The sequence below is a fragment of the Erpetoichthys calabaricus genome, chromosome 8 (assembly GCF_900747795.2).
Source record: "Erpetoichthys calabaricus chromosome 8, fErpCal1.3, whole genome shotgun sequence".
Lineage (NCBI taxonomy): Eukaryota > Metazoa > Chordata > Cladistia > Polypteriformes > Polypteridae > Erpetoichthys > Erpetoichthys calabaricus.
Genome location: NC_041401.2, coordinates 159,166,053 through 159,187,898, shown reverse-complemented (window position 1 = coordinate 159,187,898; position 21,846 = coordinate 159,166,053). Strand labels below are relative to the sequence as shown.

Sequence of the window (21,846 nt, the reverse complement as noted above, 5' to 3'; positions counted from 1 at the left end):
TGCCTTGGGAAGCACTGGTCTGGCTTTTAGTTATTTTGAGTCCCACACCCATTTCACTATTTTTGTTTGCAGGAAATCACAACAATTACAAAATTTACTTCAGTCAAGTCATTCACTGATGTAAAATTCTTGCAGTTGGTACTACACCTGTTGAGTTTGACTGTTACGTTTACAGCATGATGACGGCTAATGGTCCACATTCATGCATTTTGTTCCTACAGCCCTGACCTGAGATGAAGACTGGACTGCTTCGGTACTGTGTCTCTTCGTAAAATCCTCGGTATGCTGGTTTGACTTTTTGTCAAATGAGTGGTTGCTCATGGAGTCCCGAATGAGGCACATTACCTGCATTGTGAGGGAGCATCAGATACACCACTACGGCCATGTGGCGCGATTCCCAGAGGGTGATTCAGATATCAGGATATTGGTGAGGAACCACGTGGCTGGACCAGGCCAAGGGAACGCCCACATAATACCTAGATGGGGCAGATAGATGGTAATTTCCGGAGGGTGGGACTGGTCTGCCTGGAGGTTGCCAACCAGGATCCTGAGGTACTTCATCATGTGGTGGGTGCGGCAACATGCTGTACCAGTGCATGCTCCCCAACCTGACCTGACCTGTGTTCATTCCCATCTGTCTACAGTGCTTCCTCTCTATAATCCAATGAAATGCCAGACATCTTCTGTCTTTTAGATATCTAAAAACCTTCCCATATCCTTCACTGAAAGCTCATGCCCTTTCACTGTTTGGCAAAGCCTTCTGGCAAGCCTCCTCCACCTATAAATCACATCTAAAGACCCACCTTTAGCCAGTTGCTGTTTAAAACTGCTACAGTTATCTCCCTCGTTACCAGCATATTTCATTCACAATAAACACCTCATACGGTAAATTCTCTTAATTTGAAAATGTAATCACTATTCATTTCATGGGGGGAAAAGGGGTGTGTTCCAAAATTAAAGGACAAGTACCATACGCACAGCTAATGCGAATCATATATTTGCTTTGCTTGCATATTGTAAGCTTAATAATTTTTGTGGAAGCTGATAAACATTATTGAGACATTAATGAAGGGTAAATGCTACTTTAGGTTGTGTTTTGAAAACCGTGATTAACTACTGAGGCAATAATGTTCATTTTAATTGCATTTGGTGTTGTTTAAGGAAAAGTGGATGTCAATTTTGGAACTCAGGAATGTATATTTTTTTCCACCATTGAAGATAAGAGCAAATACGTTTTTGAATTTTGACAAAAAAACATTCACTAAACAAATTAAGCACAAAGAGAAGAGATGGGGTAACATCATCCTTGCTGTGGGATGGTTGGCGACTACAGCAGTGAGCGAGAGGATGACAGAAAAGAAAAAAGACAAGGAAGAAGAGAGGCAGAGTCCTTCAGACTCTACTACTGGATCATCCACAACCTCTGCCTCTTTGTCTTCCACTAAAACAGAAGGATGAGAGAAAGTGGAAGGTGAAGCCCCAGATGTGGAAGCAACAGGGGGATTAGCTACATGAAAGAATGTATCACACCTATGTGCATGGGAGACAGTATAAGGACTCAGGCAATGGTAGTTCTCCACCAGTCCAGGGTGTGGCACCGTGTGATAATGTTCTCTCTGATCCTCCCTCTGTAGACTGGAAGACTGACAGCTCTTCTCCACCAATGTCACTTCCAGTGTCCATCCACCTGGACCCGCCTCTTTCTGCCCCGCTGCCATATAATCAGATGGCCCATTGTTTTGGGCAGTCTCGATAAGGGCTCAGGTCTGAGAAGACCTATTTGCATATCTCCATGCATTTCATTTGGAATTAATGTATTTAATTATACAGGATTTGCCTAAGGGTACCCCAAAACACTGACAGTGTCTGCCCTTAATTCTGACAAATGATAAGATGCTGGACCACTCAGTTTCTTGAGCTTTTCATCTTTAGTATTCAATTTAACTTGCCACATTGATTCTTGCAGCACAAAGAATGGTATTAAAACAAACATTGTAACTTGAAGCCTAGTATCTTGGTGATATCATAACCGTATTTATCAGTGGAAAATGAATTTTGACCTTTGAAATAGTTTCATGTCTATTTCAAAATGAATGGGTGAATTGATAAATTAACCATTTTTTGTGCAATTCTACAATTTTTTTTAAATAACTTACAAGTGTTGTGTTTCATTTAAAGTGCTTTGTAATCTTTTTATTTGGTTTGCTAAGTTGTTTTCTTGTTTTGCTCAGTAACATGTATTGATATAATATGCATTTCAATGCACAGAACAAAGAAAAAAATTTAGAAAGCACAGTCATTCTGTTATGACGTTGATGGACCTGAGGGCTCCGGCACATCAATAGATAGGAACTTGGCTGAGGATTCATCAAAGACAATGTCAATACTTCATCTGGAATACTGTGGCACTATTGAACTTTGAAATCTGCTACTATGAGGCACTGGCAGATTGCATTGTGGGAACAGTAAACCCTTTTCATCCATTTATCAAACGCATCTTTTATTGCCAGGAAAAGAAGTAACAACAAGTAGTAAACATCAATTCTCTTGTCCTGTAGATTCCACTCAACAAAAAGAGATTAATTAGGACATCTGGAGACCACCAAACCAGGAAAGCTGATGGCAGCAGTTGGGGAGTTTTTGTTTGCACAAAATTTTAAACTGAAGAGTGTTTTTAAAGAATCAAACTTTCCATAGAAACTCTTAGGAAAACATAGGAAAGTAATACATTGATCTTCATATATATAAAAAATGCAAAACTACCTTTTCAGTCAAAGCAAGGACATCCACACATCACGCATACAATAATGGCCGGGAGTCAATTCACATTTAGTATTACTTACTGTTCTGAGTTGTGGTTTTGAATCCACAACTTGGTAAAAGAAGTGAAATCCCCTTTCATCTCATCATGTTGTTACCAACAGGTCATACCTCTGAGGACACAGCCCCAATTCTGAATCTCTGAGGTAGACAAAAAACAACCCAAGGCTTTGTCACACACGTGTGTTCAGGAGACAACTAAAGGGCTTGAGTACATGTAATTCCAAGCCGGACCAGGGGGTGGCGAAGTGCACTAATTCTCCCTCTCGAACTTTTCCAGACCATTCTAGGGAAATCCCACCCGGGTCTGGGGCAGCCCACGACATCACTTCCGATTCAAGTCCTAATGACATCACTTCCTCCACTGGCCTTTAAAGCCGCCATCTTGCTTCCAGTTAATTAGTTCTGTTTTGGACTCAGGTGTGTGAACATGTCTATTATTTTGACGCAGTTTTGCAGCCGGGAAAAATGATACGGGTGGCTGCCCCAAACCTTTTCCATGTCTTATGGTCGTTTTTGTGACAACTTATTTTCAGCATGTTGGTAGTGGCTAGGATGCTTTTATTCCTATTTATGAAAGCAAATCAGAGAGCTGAATGTTCATTCCAAGGTGCTACCTTTGTGGTAATTCTACATTGACATTACAAGATGTACTTCTTTATATAAAATAATCTGCCTTGACTTTATAAGATTATTGAGTTTTATGAGTGTTAAAAAACAAGCTGATACAATAATCATAAAAGGCAAAGCAATACTTTCCATTCATTTAAATGATAAAGCAAAAAATTCAAGTCAAATATTTTTTTTTCTGAACTCATTTATCCTTCAGTTTTGGAAATGAGTTCAAGGGGTCTACTACAGCAATATCTGTTAAAATACGGTACACAAAAAAAGCCTTTAAAAGTGCCACAAAGCAGGCCAGGAGTTTCCCAGTCCTCACACTAGGCAGCCTGACCCCAAACTCAATAAACTTAGGCTTGTGTAGACGGAAGCCAAAGAGGCCCTGACTATTAAAGTTCAAAATGTCACTTGAATGTCCCACAAAGTATATAAAATGAATAACAGTGCCCTCCAAGGGAAAGGAACCTGTAATGGGGCATCAGGCCGCTCACAGAAGCCAACTTATAGCCACCAATTAGCCAAACACATCATCAAGTGGATGTCTGCGCACAGACAGTAGTTTGACAGTGAACCAGAAGATAGACATTTAAACAGAAAAAAATCAAACCTGTGAGATCAAATAACACAAGTGCCAAAATAACAGACAAAAGATGTGGTCAAAAAATTGAAAAAAGTCAAAAATCAAGACTTGAAAGTTCTTTGAAAAGAGCAACTGTATAATCAGGTATACTAAAATATAACGAGCTTGGGGCCATACAGACGTTATATTATTCAGGAAGGGGACATAAACTGACTTCCAATGATGAATAAAATGTGTTTTGACAGGTTCAACAGAACCTCAAGATAACAACTAAGGAAATGGTGAAGACTTGGTGGCATCAGGAAAAATGTGTCACCATCCACCATTAAAGGTGCACTACAACATCATTTCCTGAAAGGTTGTCGACCAAGGAAGAAACCATTACCACAAAATCAACATAAAATTAGAGTATAGTTTGGAGTTGCTCAAGTGGACAAAGATGTAGCCTTTTGGAGGAGTGTTCTCTGGTCAGACAAACTAAAATTTGAACTGTTTGGCCATAATAATTAGGTATATGTATGGAAGCTTAAGGGTGAGGCTCTTAATTCAAAAAAACACAAACCATAAAGCACAGGGTAGGAAGGGTCATGTTGTGGGAGTGTTTTGCTGGGAAAGGAACTTGTGCACTTTATAAAACAGATGGTATCATGAAGAAGGAGCATTATCTGGAAATTCTGAAGAAACACTTCAAAACACCAGCCAGAAAGCTAAAGTATGGTTGAAAATGGGTCTTCCAACTAGACATTGATCCCAAGCATACTTCTAAAGTGGTAATTAAATGGCAAGAATGTGACAGTGGCCATCACAAAGCTATGACTTGAATCCCATGAAAAATCTGTGACCTAAAGTGACGTAGAAAAACAAGTCCAAGCAGGGACAGCCACGAACTTGACTCAATTAAATCAATTCTGTCAATGGGCCAAAATTCCAGCAATCAATTGTGGGAAACTTGTGGAAGGCTATCCTAAGCATTTACTTCAAGTTAAGCAATTTAAAGGCACCACCACCAAATGCAAACTTGGTGTATGTAAACTTCTGACCTGCTGAAAATATGACAGAGAGTAATAGCTGAAGTAAATCTGTCTCTCAATCATTATTTTGGAGAAAACATCTTATGGAAGTTAAGTCTCTACATTAATTGACTTAACACATGTATTGTTTTATAACGTGAAATGTTAAGTTGGGGAATTTTGAGTCTGAACGTTTTTAGCCAAGATGTAGGTAAACGTATGAGAGAATATGCAGGTGATGGGTGTAACAGAACAAGATGCAGAGGACAGAAAGATATGGAAGAAGATGATCCGCTGTAGCAACCCCTAGCGTGAGTAGCTGAAAGAAGAAGTATATAAACCTACGGCTTTCAGCTAAAGAAAATCATGTAAAAAACAGAAATAGAAACCAAATCCTAACAGTGGATATGGGAGGAACCAAGAATATCTGGAAAAAACCTCATGCAGACACAAGGAGAGCATGTAAACTCCATGCAATCAGTGACCAGGCTGGAACCCTGGACTCTAGAGATGAACAAGTGCTGAGCTGCTATGGGCCACATTGCTGCACTCACTCCAGTTCAGTCTGTACTTATGTAACGAGTCAACATAAGAAAGGTCTCAGAACACATTTCATGAACAGATTTACAAATAGAAAAACAGTACAGCAAAGAAAAAACAAATAAAACAATTTGTATACTGTGCAAAAAAATCAGTTCTAATGGCTGAATTAATAGGAAATAAAACAATATAAATAAAAAAATTAAGCTAACAGAAAAAACAGTTGATTGGCTTCCAAAGAGAAGAAAATGACACCTGACAACACTCCTCAAGAAAATAAACCAGGGGATTCTGCACCACACTCAACTGCTTCCCATTGCAAGTGTCTTTCAAAGTAAGACTCCAGACTGACAGAACATCAGCTGCCAAATCGACAGACTTGAAAAGACTTATCTGTTCTTTAAAACACATTACTAACACTGGTGCACATATTGTCAGGTTTAAAATACACACACATGAAGCATAGCATCCCTCTACACTGAATATGTAGGAGTAGTTTTTGAGATGGCAGCTTACACTAAGGATGGTCCGTAATCGAGTAAGGAGATATCAATAAGAGTCTAGCTGCAGACCTCCAGAGCTCCACTTAGTTGAGGAGTTTGTCGTTTTGCATTACACGTCAGTGAAGTTATGCCATTTGTCGAATTACACAATGGTTAAGATTAGGGCTGTGGGAGGGTTATCTGACTGTCAAGTAAACCAAGTGACATAAGCATGCTATACCAGGGATGTCAAACTCCGGTCCTGGAGGGCCGCAGTGGCTGCAGGTTTTCATTCTAACCATCTTCTTAATTAGTGACCAGTTTTTGCTGCTAATTTACTTCTTTTGCTTTAGTTTTAATTAACTTGAGTCAGGCCTGTTAGTTGTTTTTTTTCCTTAATTAGCAGCCAAACAATAATGTAAAATAAAACAAGTCATCATATGACCAGCTCATCTGTGAAAATCTCAGTAAGATTGATCTCTCAGCTCACCAAAACATTTTGACAGTGTTCTTAGAAAAAAACAGAAAATCAACAGTAGCAGAATGAGAGCAGCAACAGGTCATGGAATTAAATAACGGGCTTAATTAGTAGCAAGAATTGGCTTCTCATTAAGAACCTGGTTGTAGTGAAATTGTTTGGAACTTGAAAACCCAATTTAGCTTGTCATCTGTTGGCTCGTTTCATGTCTCACTTCTGTTTCACTGTCATTTATTAAAGGAAATAATCAATTCAGAAGACTGAATCCTTAAAAATAGGCCTATTAAAATGAAGGAAAAAGAAATTAATTAGCAGTGAAAACTGGTCGCTGATTAGGAAAAGGGTTAGAATGAAAACTTGCAGCCACTGTGGCCCTCCAGGCCTGGAGTTTTACACCCCTGTGCTATACAATTGGCTGTTCAACACAGCTTCTGAATCACGAACCTCTGGAGTTTTGCAGCTAGACCCGTCTCGGAGAGACAGCCTCATGTGTCATATAAATAGCATAAGACTGTAACAAGGAAAGGAAGAAAGATGGAGATGAGGATGAAGGAACAAGGAGCACTGCGGACATAAATAAAACTGGTGAAACTACAGTAAACTCTAGTTTTGATTTTTGTACATATCTACATTAAACATGATCATTTTCACGATGTTATTTTCTTTTTATTTACCACTTCTCCACCATTTGTTGTGTTTTTAGCTCAGTTGACTTCGTTGTTGCTTTTGACACATTCTCATTGCTATCACTTAATGTGATCTCTGGAAATTATATGAGGTAACAGCACACCACTCTTCCCAACCAACATTTTGGATTGTCTTTTTTATAGACTCCAGTGATACTAGATAGAGGAGTGGTTCTTAATTTCTTAATTTTTTTTTTTCTCACCACCCAGATTTGCCTTTTTTGTGTCTTCAGGACCCAGAGAATCTCTGACATGGGTGGTAGCAGAGCAATGGCATTTGCTTTAACTGCCTGCATCAACCCATCATAAGACACTCCGCAAAACGTATGCGACTCTTTCCCATTAAATACTATTATGAATCACGACTCTGAGTGACACAAATTCAGGCAACACGTGACCAAAGTTTAAGAACCTATGAGTAAGAGTAAAAAATGAAATGAAAACAAAACTTTTCATATGCTCTACAACTTTGATTTTGGTTCGCTATTCCAGTGATTCAGTTCAATTTGCCTTCCTGGCCTTTGCCCACTGCCTGTTTCAGACTTTGATTCTGTTTTGTCAATAATCACTTTGCTACCATACTACCCAACTTTTATGAGGCAGTTGACTTCATTTCTCACCTATGGAGCCTGAACATGTGGCTTCCCTTCTCTCTGGGCAGCTCACACCATTTGCTTTGCTATTTCCTCTAAGGGCTGTGTTGGGCTTTGTTTGGTTTGCACCAATGGGTGGCTGTTTATATCTTTACTACTTTTCAAATCTCTCCTAAAATAATTGTTTTCCTTGATCTAATTTTGTATTTCATATTTTGAAATGAAATTTGATCACACAAAAAATTACTGAGACAGTGAGGGTCGTGGCATTTTACCAACCTTAGCAATATTTATCCCAGTATTTAAAGGTTAGTAATTTACAAACAAGATGCCATACAGAACTTCTTGTTCTTTATGATTCCCCAAATTATAAATTGGTGACATCAAAAGATTTTATTTTGAGAAAATAAGCACTGATGTTTGCTGCCAAATTAGCTGCCGACATAATTTTCATGATTTGATGATTTTCACGTCCATTTTCATGAAATTACATGTTTGTAATGTAGTACTTTAAAGGAATATTCCACCCAAAAATGATATTTTTTATACGTCATATATTCCATTTAGTTTGTACTGATGGCCGAGAAAAAATTTTAATCTGTTTTCGTGGAGAACGAACATAATAAAGTTTCTTAAAGAATAGGACCTAATTGTGACCAACAGTGGACAACAGCAAACAATAACATAAACATCTATGAAAAAACTCGCATTACTTGGGTTGCATAACCCACACGTCAAGTCATTCAGTCATATGCTCACAACAGGCAAAATTTAGGATGAAGATCTTAGCTGGATAGGACTTTGTGTGCAGCAACAGACCAGCAGCCTTACAAAGGTGTCATCACATGCTCTGCAATATGAATGTCATTTGTTTTGGACTGTGTTGATCCTAATCGTCTTTTATTATGGTTTTATAGAGAAGCTCCTAATTTAGTTTTAGAGTGGATTTTGGGATAGCTGGCCTGGTCAATATGCTTTACGTTAACGTGAATCTTTAGTAGCTCCTATAAAAATCGTTAAGAACTTTCAACCAACTAAGCAACTTTAATATTATATCGAACCCAAGGCACTTTACAGGAATGGAAAGAATGCAAAAGAGCAGGTAAAAACAGGGTGGGTAAGAATATTTTGGCCAAGCTAACATTGTTGTAATCATTGCAGTGATTGCTCAGAGACATTTTCTCCTAAGGGAAAGTCATGACAAATAAAAATGTTCCAAAGCAGAGTCAGTCATCCTACCGCCTACCACCAGAGGAACAAGGGCAAATGTGACTGACACATGAAGTCAGCTGCTATAATAAAGAGGTAAGGCGGCCTTTAAGGCATCCATATTTGTTTTAAATTCATCGATACATTTACAGTTTCTTAAATATTCAGTTGTACCAAAACCTTTTTTTATTATCCAGAAAACTTACAACATCTGGTCTAGCAATGTGTGATTTTCTAGTTGGGTGGTACTATTTATTACATTACAAAATATTTCTAAAGTGATAGTCACTTAGTTATATTCTATTATACCAAAACAGTGTTTGCATGGCCTGAAAACACTGTACATCATATTACAAAACGTTTACATTTGTAGCTATTTTAGCAATAAAAATAGCAATAATCAAATTTGGAAAATACTGTTTTGTTTGTCCTTTATTCATCTTTCTGTGGGAGCCCTGGTGTTCAAGTCATTATGCAGTGCTCTTATGGTCAGATTAGTCTCTAAACTGTCACAGGATTGCAACTATCACTTCTATGACTATTGAATCAAATGCCTTTTTCAAGTTAATAAACATTGCAATTAAAAGAAGCTTTGTTCTAAATGTTATCCTTCAGTGTAAAATTTACAGATGTTACATGCAGCTGTTACTTCTCCTGAAGTCTGCTTTGTTACTTCATGCTACCTGATCTAGTTTGGACACATACAGATATAATGAGATAATATTGTATAGCTAAGTAGCATTGTGGTCCACTGCCTCATGGACCCAATGTCACAGATTCCAACTTCACTCCCTGACACCATCTATGTAGAGACTGCATGATCTGCTCATGTCTACATGGCCTTTTCTCCCATTTCCTTAAGACGTAGTGTATTTTATTGAACAAATGCCAAAATGTTGCAAAAATGAGTATGTGATTGCCTAATAAAGCACCTCTTTCTGTCTGATAACATACCTTGCCTCTTGAGGAAACAGGCATCAGATTTCAATAGATGTGAACCATTTCCGTGACGGAATTTGCCCGACTTAAAAAAATAACTAAATAAAATAAAAAATGTTGTGATACGTTGGATGAACTTGGACGACTAACAAAAACAGAACTTCCTGCCACTAAACAGAAGCCACCACTTCACATGGTTGGACAATTTGTTACATATAAAATATAGCTATAATTTCTAAATATATTAGTATGTTGTTAATTTGGTTATTCTACCTACTGCTACTTTAAGAACCATTCCAGTGCACTGGATTGGTCAAGCCATTCTCACAATGAGATTGCTTAGAACCCTAATTTAACTAAACATGTGTTTCTTCATTGAAAGGACAGGAAATTGAATGTTAATGAAGAAATATTGTAACAGGCAGCAGGATCATGCTTAGGGCTTACTGAAGGTCTGCCCAGCCAGATTTCAAACTCCGGCCTGTTGTGATTATCTCCAAAATGGAAAGGCAAAACCAAGAAAACTCTCCCAAATTCAAAGAAAGCTTTGTGAATTATTTTTATTTTTTTCATTAAATCAAAATAGAGATTTGACTAATAATAAACTACAAATAAGAAAAAAATTACTTAAACCATTGGAAAAAATACAGGAAAACAAACAAAACACAGAACATTATTATGTAAAATAAGTATAAATGTTCAAAAATGAAATACCAAAATAAAATTAACAATTTAACATCCTAAAATTCTCAAGTATCCAAAACTAGCAAAGGTCTTAGAAAAGACAAGGATGGAGCCAAATATCTATAGCAAAGGAGAAAGACTCGCTAATGACACAGGAGAGTGCTGAAGAATTCAAGAGTCTTAAACATACCTCCCAAGTAACTGCAGCCCTAACGACTGCAGCACCTATGAGTCTTAATTCATAATGAGGCCTCAGCCCACAAGCACAAAACATAACTGAGGGTAAGGAACTGTTCTGCCACCACATGAGGAAAAAGCAGAAGTGATTGTTTGAAAAGGACCAGAAGAAAAGGCATAGTCAAATAAATGTGTGACAGTTGAAACCAAGTGATTGGTCTATCTTTTGTCGAAAAAAAAAAACTGTATTAAAAAAATCAGAGTCAGAGATACAAGGCATTAAATTCTTGAAACAGGAATACTTAGAATTGAAGAGATTTGCTAGCCAAGTGTTGAAGTTTATCCACAAACTCGGATGATCAGTGAATGCATACTGCTGAACTTTTAAGCTGAACCACAGGTGATATCACATGCTGTGCATCTTCAGTCACGTTTCCAAGACACAGCTAAAGAACACTGCTGCGTATGCAATTAAACAGCATCTCAATAAGACATACTTTTATTTTAAACAATTTTAAACAATTTGAAATATCAAATTTAAATTCCCTATGATTCCTAAAATAAAGTAAAAATCTTATTAATTAACAAGAATTAAATTAATAGTAATAATAACAGAGACAGAGGAAAAAATAAAATTGAAAAAGATGCACGATATTGAGGAAAACGAAAAACATTAAGATAAACGTCAAAAGAGGTGAGGAATTTCTGCAGTCATGGTCACTTAGCCTGTCATACCCAGCGACTCACTTCAAAAATAATGCTGTCATGCTGAACAGAGATAACAAACCTCTGATAGAATAGGTAACTATGGTGACAAAAACAAAATCATACATTGTACAGATCCCTGAACGATACAATTAAATATTAAAAAATACCACACACATTGTAAGTACAAAACAGTTGATTTTATATATTTGAATTGAAAGAATGAAAATTAGATAACACACAGTATAACAAATACCCCTCAAGCAACATCTTCTCCAACAACTAACACATATATGAAAAGACCACAAAAATACAGCACACAATCAAAAAGTAAAAATCTCTTAGTGAAATGATGGAAATTTATTAGAAAAAAAGTCTGATAAGTCCACGGATAACTAAAATTATTGGAAAAGCGTTTGTATGGAATAGCCGAGAAGTCTATGAAGATGGATGGCATTTGTCCAGAAAATAAACAGTTGAAAACAGTTTGTCCTACCAGTAGATTTTACTCGGGCTTGTGTGCTTCCTTACAAGTGATCAAAAAAATCCTGGAAAACTTTGCTTTAGTTGTCTTCAGGTAATAATAATAACTCTTTACATTTATATAGTGCTTTTCTCACTAGTCAAAGCACTTTTCATGTGAGTGGGGAGCCACTTCAACCACCACTAATGTGTAGCGTCCACATGGATGATGCAATGGCAGCCATTATTGTGCACATCAACTACTAGGTGGTGAAGTGGTGAGGCAGATAGGCAATTAGACACAGGGGATGATTAGGGGACCAGAATGACCAGGATATGATACACAATTTAGCCAGGACATCAGGATACACCCTGATCTTTAAGAAGAAATGCCCAGGGATCTTTTTCTACCACAGAGAGTCAGGACCTCCGTCCTACATCTTATCAAAACAATGGCACCATCTTTACAGCACAGTGTTCCCATGACTGGACTGGGGCATTGGGATATACATTCAGACCACTGAGTAAGCGCCCCCTGCTGGCCTCACCAACACCTCTTCTAGTAGCAACTCAAGCTTTTCTGAGATGGTCTCCAATCCACGTACTGCTTGGGCCTGAGCATGCTTGGTGTCAGGGGGATGACCTCTTCTGAAGTGCATGTGGTATGGTTGCCGGTTATCTCTTCTACGTCTGTTTCTGCTGTAACTTTTCTTTTCACAGAAGTGCCAGTTTTCCTTTCTTACCATCACTGTATTTATCAATTCTATTCTGTTCCTGCCACGTTACTGATATGTCGAGTCCTCCCGTCATATGCTCATGTCATTCCAAATGTGTATTTTTACGAGAATATTGTTAAATAAACCATTCACTTCAATGAAAGATGCAAATGAGCATCTGAATTGTCATTGCCATTACATTTACATGGATAGTACCTTGGGGTTACTTAGCAGCAGGCTATGAAACTACACCGGTGAATTGACCTTCTGCTTGTTGAAGTATCTCAGATATTCACATATACGTAGGAGGCATATTCGCTCTCTGACAAAGTTTTCACTCAGTTTTCTTTAACCTTTCATTTTTAGCTTTACATGTCCGTCACTTCATGCTTTTTGTTGATCTCACATGCAGCGCAGTGTTAGCCAATGAACAAGCTGTTAGTGGGCTGGACTCCTGACTAACGAATGAGGAGGGGAGGCGGGTCTTCAGTTCAAACGTTGGTTTGCATGTACATGTGTTTGGGATTCTGTCAGCATATGACTGGATGGCCTGGCAAGAGTAACCTGAGATTATATTCATGGACTTTTTTGGTATTTCCTAGATTGATCACCATAGATGCCTATTTGGTACAAAATTTTGTTAACTTAGTTCTTCATGAAAATGTGAGATTAAAAAATTTTCTCAACCATTACTACAAACTACACCGGGTAAGCAATATATAAAAAATATTATTTTTGGGTAGAGTATTCCTTTAAATTGCTAATTATACAAATACTTTTATATGATAATTTTCACATTAAAATCTGAATTTAGCTCTTCAGGCAGTCACTTGTATTTTGTTATACACACTGCTGAATGCTATCTTCTCCAGCATGTTACAACAAAATAAAGTCTGTACAAAAGTGAGGAAAATCTGAGCTCACAGCTCCAAAGACACAACATTCGCTATCCAAACACCGAAGAAAGCAAACCAGCTGAGGGGTTCAAATATTCTACACATCTGGAAAGAGGACAACAAACTACAGCAAGCACTGAAATGTCAGAATTTATAACTGAAAAAAGAAAAAAAAAAAAAAAAAAAGAGTGGAATTTGAGGAAAAGAACTCATCAGCATATCCAAATCATATGCAATGCATTGATCTCTTTTTAGTACGTTTGTCAATTTGATTTTGATTTGACTTGATACACTGTGGGGCCGAGTGGTGCCTCTGAGGCCAAGGATCTGCAGCAGCAATCAGAAGGCTGCCAGCTCACATCCCATAAACACCAGAAGCAACTCTACTCCATTGGGCCCTTGAGCAAGGCCCTCAACCTGCAATCACTTCATCCTGGGTAAGACGTTAATCTTCATCCAGCCCTGCAAGCAGGTCTTCCAACCTACAGGGGAAACTTGGGGTTTGGTGGCAGGATTGCCACTCCAGCCACCGTAAAAAAAACCTCACACTGTCCAGTGTGGTGCTGAGGTGTCACCCATTGCACTAGAGTCCCAATCCAGGTGGTTCGTTGGGTGGGTTTGCGGCAACGCGCTATCAGCGCATGATCCCAACCTTAATTTCATTTATTAATCCCCAATAGCAAATTGTCTTTTTGCATGACTTTTGGGGATCAGAGGACAGGGTCAGCCATTGTAGAGCAATTTTCAGGTTAACATCCTTACTCAAGGGTTTAGCATTTTGGCAGGATATTGTAATTTTTTTTCACTCTGTAAAGTGCCTCGTAATGTTGCAAGCTGCTAATGTGCCATCTCTTCAATACACAGTCACGAGGTACCCAGCAGCACTGGCACACAGGCAAAGACCAGGGACAAATTAGGACCAGGGGAAATAAAAGAAGGTTAAGGTGTTGAATGAGAATATAGTGCAAGGTGATCCTTAAAAATAGGTTTGTTGAGAAAGGCACAAATAAACGGGAGTCTCACGTAACACCACTGACATGTAATGCAAAGGACAACAAACATCATAGGATGATTGGCTCTGGATTGTCTGCAACTAGACTACTGGAAACAGCAGAATACCCACAAACAAAAAAAGGAAGAGCACATACAAACCCCACACAGGCAGCACCTACGGCCAGCCCACTGTGACTGGTACTATTATATTTAATGAATATTCACACTGACACAGATGTCTGCCAAGTGACATTATGGGCATAAATGTCAACACTAGATGGCAACTTCATTCGTTGAATGGAAATCATTATTTATTTTCCAAACACGCTTACAGTATGCAACAGCAGCTTTCCAAGAGACATGGACAGCTGAATACACACAATATTGTTTTATAATTACACAATAACTTGTGTGCGTCCAGTTGAAGTTCAGGTTTGTTATAACTTATACAGCACACGGTGAAATTCTTAGGTCAGACCAAAGTTCAACACACTGCCACTGTCAGGCGCCACAATCACCACTATTCATTTTTCAGATTAATGTTCATTATTGTTTTTTTTTTTTTAATTCATGTTCATTTTTCCTTAAATAACAACTTGGTGTGCTTTCAATATTCCTCCCACCCATGCAGTTACTGTGCCCATTTAACCATCAGTTCTCTAAATCCGCCAGTGTTGAGAAGCTGAACCTCATCCCAGTAGCATCACAATGCTGGAGATGGTGCCAGTCCTTGGCAGGGCACACCCCTCCACACGCCCACAATGTACCAATTTAGGCTTGCAAACTAACCTCATCTGTGGGAAGAGAAACCCACGCAGATCAGGGCATGCAGCATGCAGCCTGGCACTTGAACCTGGCAGCACTAACTAAAAAAGCCACTGTGATGTTTTGGTTGACTTGTATTCCCTACTTGGTGTCGGCCGGGACGCCAGTTAGACCTTCTCACTTTCTCTGTGAGGCGAGGATGACAAGTCCATCTGGAGCTGATCATGTCGTGCATGGCGTTAGTTGACAGTCAGCGGGATGGCACCAGTGCCGGGTAGGGGGTGTACGGTTAACGGAATGGTGGTGTCAATATCCTTGAATATCTGTGCTGATGCTGCTCAGAAATCTGCAAAGTCCTGAAATCCTTGTCCTAATTTAAGGACACCATAAGCGAGATCTGCGTGCACCCCACCGGAATGCCGGCGCCAACTGCGGCTGTCAAGCGGGTTCCTCCAAACTCGAGGTTCTCTCATCATTCTTTGGAGGAAAAGATACCCCCCCCCCCCCCCAAAAAAAAACTGCAACTAGGCGCATTCTACACCATGTCAAACGCGGCACAAGAAAGGGTCGGGTTCTACAGAATCATCAATCAAGAACTAGTGCAGAAAGCAAAGCATAAAAAAGGAGGAAGACAGACTGCAGAGAGGGAAGTGCGCAGTTTCATCCGCCTCTTGGGGTCCTCGCCGTTATCTTTAAACGGCATTTTAAACTCAAATCACGCACTTTCTCCAACAAACGAAGTGCATTCAATCCCCGCGACGCGTTCACTAGTGCTGTCTTTTGTCAGCGGCAGCAGCCGAGTCATCAGAGCATCGCCGCGGCATCTCGAGGCAGTAAACACCGCGAAAGCGGAATCACAACGGGCTGCTGGCGTTCGGCGGCCGCGATCGCCAGGTTGGTGACAATTCAGCAGAAAGATGCGATCGAAATGCACTGTTACCTGCTCGGCGAGTTTCAGCACAGCCATGTCTCCTCAGTTTGCGGTCCGCATCCAACCCCGCCGCATGAGAGCTGTCAGCGCGCCCGCCGCTAGGGCCTCGCCTCGGCCGCTAACACGCAGGCTGCACAGCCACGCTGCCAGATCGCTGCATGCACACCCGCGTTCGGGTCACGCTCGGAGGGCAGAAGCTGCTTCTAGCTGCCAAGAGCCCGCAGATCGAACACAGGAAGTCCTCATTCCTCCACGCCGTGCCTTTGACATCACTGCCCGCTGCGGCCGGAGCGTTGTGACGCGGCAGCGCACCCTAATGGCCGATCTCAGGAATACAAATAGCGGCCGCCGCTGGTGCTCCAACACAAAGGCGCGCGAGGCCTCCGAAAGTGCATATGCAGGGACAGTGTGCATCTTGGGCCCCCCACTGCCGTTTAACGATTTCACTTGGAAGAAGGATAATGGACCACTAAGAAGGGCTCGCAGCAACTCGGGTATTAAGCAGTTTTCATCTGTCAAGGACTCCATCATCAGTCCCTGACTGGCCTGGTTTGAAACGGACTGACTGACTCAGTGAATCAACCCGTCAGCCGATAAAATTAGTCAAATCATTTTACAAACCCCATTGACAGCAAGTACCATCACAACTGAATTACAAGATAATACAATTCTAAAGTGGTAATAGTGACTGTAGTACTGTGGTATCATTAATCAATAATAGTTTAATAATGTGAAAATGTATTTATATAGCGCCTTCTCCATCCACAGTTCCACCACAACTGTACCGTTTTTAGATATCAGTCTTTCCATCAGCTTTCCAGACTTTGCCGATCAAAGCCCATATTTAGCCAAAGGCGGGGAGGCGGGGTGGTCGGGGGCTGACGCGCGCCCCCATAATTACCAAAACGGCTCTCCATGGTTTCCATAGACCGCTCTCAGTATCATTGCGAGCGAGGCTTGGAGTGTCGTGGATTGGGAGTCCCAAAGCACGGAATCCCACACACTTCCAATAATGCCCACTAGAGGGAGATAGCAACATCAAACCCCAGCTAGTAATAAAGGGAAAGCACAGAATCTTTATAAAATAAAAGAGTTATTCTTCGCAAAAAGTACTCCAGACACAATGAAGCTCCATGGAGCACAAAACGCAAAACGGAATTGCCTGCGACAAAGGCAATCCAAGTCAAAGAAAGTCTCAACACAGAATCCAAACAGAGTGGTTGAAAATACAGCAAGAGGGTCAAAATTCCAAAATATACTAAAGCACAAGCTCAATAAAACACAACTCACCAATTCCAGAGGGCATTCAGAATGAACCGTTAGGAATTGTGGAAGACATTCTGAATTTATGGGGTGGAGGGAAGTTCCTAGCAGAGATTGGCAAGTGGCCCTCCTTCTTGGGCAGAGGCGGCCTTTGGGGGTGACGACTAGGGCAATACTCCAGGCCCCGCGCCTGAGGGGGGCCCGCGATAGGAGATTCTTTTGTCACCGTCAGCTCATCATACAAATATGCGGGGCCTCTGCAATACACGTACTGAAATACGGTACGTGGTGGATTTCTTCTAACTCCTGTGACCGTTGCGATGGCGGAAAGAAGCTCTTCAAAGTTGAAACTTATCAAAAATTATCTGCGATCAACAATGTCGCAAAACAGACTGTGCAGTTTAGCTATTTTGTCAATCGAAAAGGAACTTGCCTCAACATTGGACCACGAGGATCTTATCAACGATTTTGCTCAGCGAAAAGCCAGAAAAGTGGACTTCCGTCTGTGACTGTCAAAGCAGCTGTTTGGTAAGTGTTCGTTTTATTACAAGTGTTCTGGTTCTCCGTAATTAAATACATTTGCCGACACCAGCGGGTTCGGCAGAAACGACTGTTATCTAGTTTGTTAATTTTGCGTGCAAAATGTTTCTGAATCATTAATTAAGTTGGTTAAAGGCCACTAAACCAATATAAGAACAATTACAATACGTAATGTAATCAAACGGCCAATGGTACCTACATAAGGCACCATGTTTTTTTAACAATAATAAGGCGTACACCATTAGAGGCGGATAAGCACGTGAGTGCGGTGGTACGGTATATAGCCTTACACTTATGGCTCTCAGCCCCGCATATGACACTCGCCCAAGGCCCCGCGTACTCCTAAGGCCGCCTCTGTCTTGGGGGAGTACCTACAAAACACATGGGACACAACAAAGACAGCTTATATATATAACATATATATACAGTGTATATATATATATATATATATATATATATATGTAAATATCCATCCATCCATCCATTTTCCAACCCGCAGAATCCGAACACAGGGTCACGGGGGTCTGCTGGAGCCAATCCCACCACAGTATATATATATATATATATATATATATATATATATATATATATATATATATATATATATATATATATATAGTATATACAAAACCAGAAATGAAAAACAACACACATAATAGGAACCCTGGCTGAGACATGACATTGAGGACCTGGGTGGGAGGGTCACCTATTGTCCAGAGCATGCATCCCTTAACTTTCATAAACAGCACCCTAAGTGGCCACCTATGTCATCTAACAGAGTGTCCAGCTCTATTTCCAGGCTTTAAAACTACTGTCTTTTAAAAGCCAACTGACCCGGAAAATTACCTTTTCTACAGCTCCTTCCTTCCCTGGCATACTGAAAACGTTCTCCCTTTTTCACAATTCATTAGATTCCACCTTCTCTGCCATGATGAGTGTAATTTCAGTAATGAAGTACTCCATAGTGAAGAGGATACCCTTCTCATATCCAGTTGTATAAAGCGTATTCTGTTAAATCCAAGAAGACTCCCGGCTGGAATCTACGCCAAAGGGGCTTCAACTAAGTACTGAGCAGAGTCTGAACACTTGTGTCAATGAAATACTTTTTTTTTATTTTTAATAAATTTGCAAACATTTCTATAATTTTGTTTTCACTTTGTGGACAGGGCGTTTAATCAAGCCAGGAGTAGAGATTTAATTATCACCTCTATAATGAATCCGCATCCCATGGGTCCTTCTATTCTGCCCCAACACTCTGTCTTTCCCACAGGTCATCCAACATTCTGTGGGCAGATCTTTCCACACAAGTCCTTCTTCATCCAAAAGCAATCTCTTTTCATTGTCCACCTAACTTACACAAACTTCTTGTCCGTAGCTCACTTCACCAAGGAGGGTCACTTTCCCCATCAGGCACTTTGAGCTGTAACATGAACCATTGTGTCACTTGCAAACATGTCATCAACAATATCCTTGTATTTTGGTTTCTCTGGTAAATTAAAAATTAAACAAAAGGCCAGCCTAAAATACTATATTTCTTGTTGGAACCGTCCATTTTAGGGAGCACGTTTGATCCGTTAATATTAAAAACCTTACAAAGCCCAATGTAGACCTGCACATCCCTTAATCACAGCCACGCTGATGTCTCTGTTTGTGTTCTTTCTCAGGGCTTCAAAGACACTTTTAAAAGAAAACAGAAGTAGCTAAGCCCATTTTTTCACACTGGGATCACATATTTCTGCAGGTCTTAATGGCTGACTAACTTTCCACCTGACTAACTTTCCACCCCCAAACGCCACTCTTGGGTGGCAGTACCATGCCTTGGGTTTGTTTTTCAGTGGCAGAGGCAGGAATACTAGTCAGGGTTGAGGGAAGGCTGAATGGAGAAAAGTATAGAGATATCCTTAATGAAAATCTTCTCCAGAGTGCTCTGCACCTCAGACTGAGCTGAAAGTTCACCTTCCAACAGGACAATAATCGAAGACAACACGAAAGTGGCTTAGAAACAACTCTGTGAATGTCCTTGACTGGCACAGTCAGAGCCCAGACTTGAATTCATTTACACAACTCTGAAGAGACCTGAAATTAGCCATCCAGCAACATTCTCTCTCTAGCCTACCAGAGCTTGAGAGGATCTGCAGAGAAGAATGGCAGAAAATGCCAAATCCAGGTGTATAAAGCGTATTCTGTTAAACCAGCAAGCCTCCAATTCTCGAAAGAATCGCAAATCCAAGAATGGCAATCACTTTCTGTTCCCTCTGATACTTGGAGGGATGAAATATCATGGAGGGTAGGTGCGTCCTGGGACAGTTCATTTAATTAAATAAACATATTTGTACTAAAGCGGTTTCTGTTTGGAGCTGTGACTCAGTTGTAGGCACCTTCGTTTATTGTTTTCAGCCATGCAGTCGCATGTTTGCTTTTCTATGGCTGTGTCGTCAGCGAGAAGTCATTTTCTGATGCCGGCGGATTCGCGTGCTGAAGTGGCCATGGCGGCGGATCCAGGCATGGAGGGCCACATTACTAAACGAACGTGGTATATGCGGTGGTGTGGGCGGTCGCACTCGGGCGGCTGTACAACCTGGCGTGCACGCTGTACCTCAGGTTTAGTGTACAGGTTGTAGCCATGGTAAAGTTTTCATTTAATTAAATAAACATATTTGTACTAAAGCGGTTTCTTTGTGTGGGCATCCTCGTTCATTCTTTTTATGCACACGGGCTCGTTTACAGATCGTAGCCATACGGGCTTGTGTTTGTATTTAGTTGAGCTCTTTCATTGTGGATTCCGTACTGCAATACTGTAATGTGATTCATATATGCGCTGGATCGTTTCATTTTTGTTTTCTCCGTGGCTGTGCCGTTAGCTATGGGCTCGGATTTGTACAGCCTAAGCAAACAGCCGAGTCTGGTACATCTAGTCTAGCGGGTCATCATGCGTGTGCCAATTAACCGTTATTTAAAATCTATATGGATCTTCAAAGCGATCACACTGGTAGGCGGGCAATTCGTGACATCTGGTTTACAACGTTTTTCTGTGGCTGTGTCGTTAGCTATGGGTGGGCTCGTTGCAGGGCGGCACTGCGCGTGCGCTTTTATGCACCCTGTGCCCTGCGCCCATCCGGTTTACAACCTTCGGTTAGTAATATGGATCCAAGAAGACTCCCGGCTAGAATCCACGCCAAAAGGGTTTCAACTAAGTACTGAACCGAGTCTGAAAACTTGTGTCAATGAAATACTTTTTTTTTATTTTTAATAAATTTGCAAACATTTCTATAATTTTGTTTTCACTTTTGTGATAATAAAGATTCCAAGACATCATAAAGATTTGGGGAAGCCACCTGTATATTGTTTTTCCTGGCTGCAAAAGTTGAATTAAGTAGCATGATGTGCATAGAACAGAGTCCAAAACAGAACTGATCACAAGAGACAAAGATGGAGGTTTTAAAGGCCTGTATAGGAAGTGACATCATCAAAAGGGCCGGAATCAGAAGTGATGTCGTCTGGACTGGAAGTGACGTCATCAAAGGCCCCGCTGAGGCACTGGAACCTTTCAGGATATACCGAAAAAGGTTTGTAGGGAACTGAGAAAGACAGTCAGCGCATTCTGCTGCCCCCTGGTCGGATGATTTATTACAATTACTCAGGCCCTTTAGCTGCCTCCTACTCGCATGTGTGTGACACTTTGTCATTCTGGAAGTTTGAGTGTTAGTTGATGAGAGGATAAAATGAATTTAAATGATTTTAGCACAAGCCTGCAAT

The 21,846-nt window shown here is 40.4% G+C and overlaps 1 protein-coding gene across 8 annotated transcripts in view; it reads right to left on the bottom strand.

Annotated features, from left to right (window-relative positions):
• Positions 1 to 16,675, bottom strand: part of ankrd44 (ankyrin repeat domain 44) — a 207,773-nt gene extending 191,098 nt beyond the window's left edge. For 2 of the 8 annotated variants that reach the window (XM_028807655.2, XM_028807660.2), the window contains exon 1: positions 16,297 to 16,674. In XM_028807655.2, coding sequence (XP_028663488.1) covers positions 16,297 to 16,323 — 27 coding nt within the window. In that variant the 5' untranslated portion in view covers positions 16,324 to 16,674. Of the gene's footprint in view, positions 1 to 16,296 lie in introns of all 8 variants that reach the window. The other 6 variants (XM_028807659.2, XM_028807657.2, XM_028807658.2 and 3 more) reach the window with 5 other exon arrangements.
• Between the last annotated feature and the right edge of the window lie 5,171 nt (positions 16,676 to 21,846).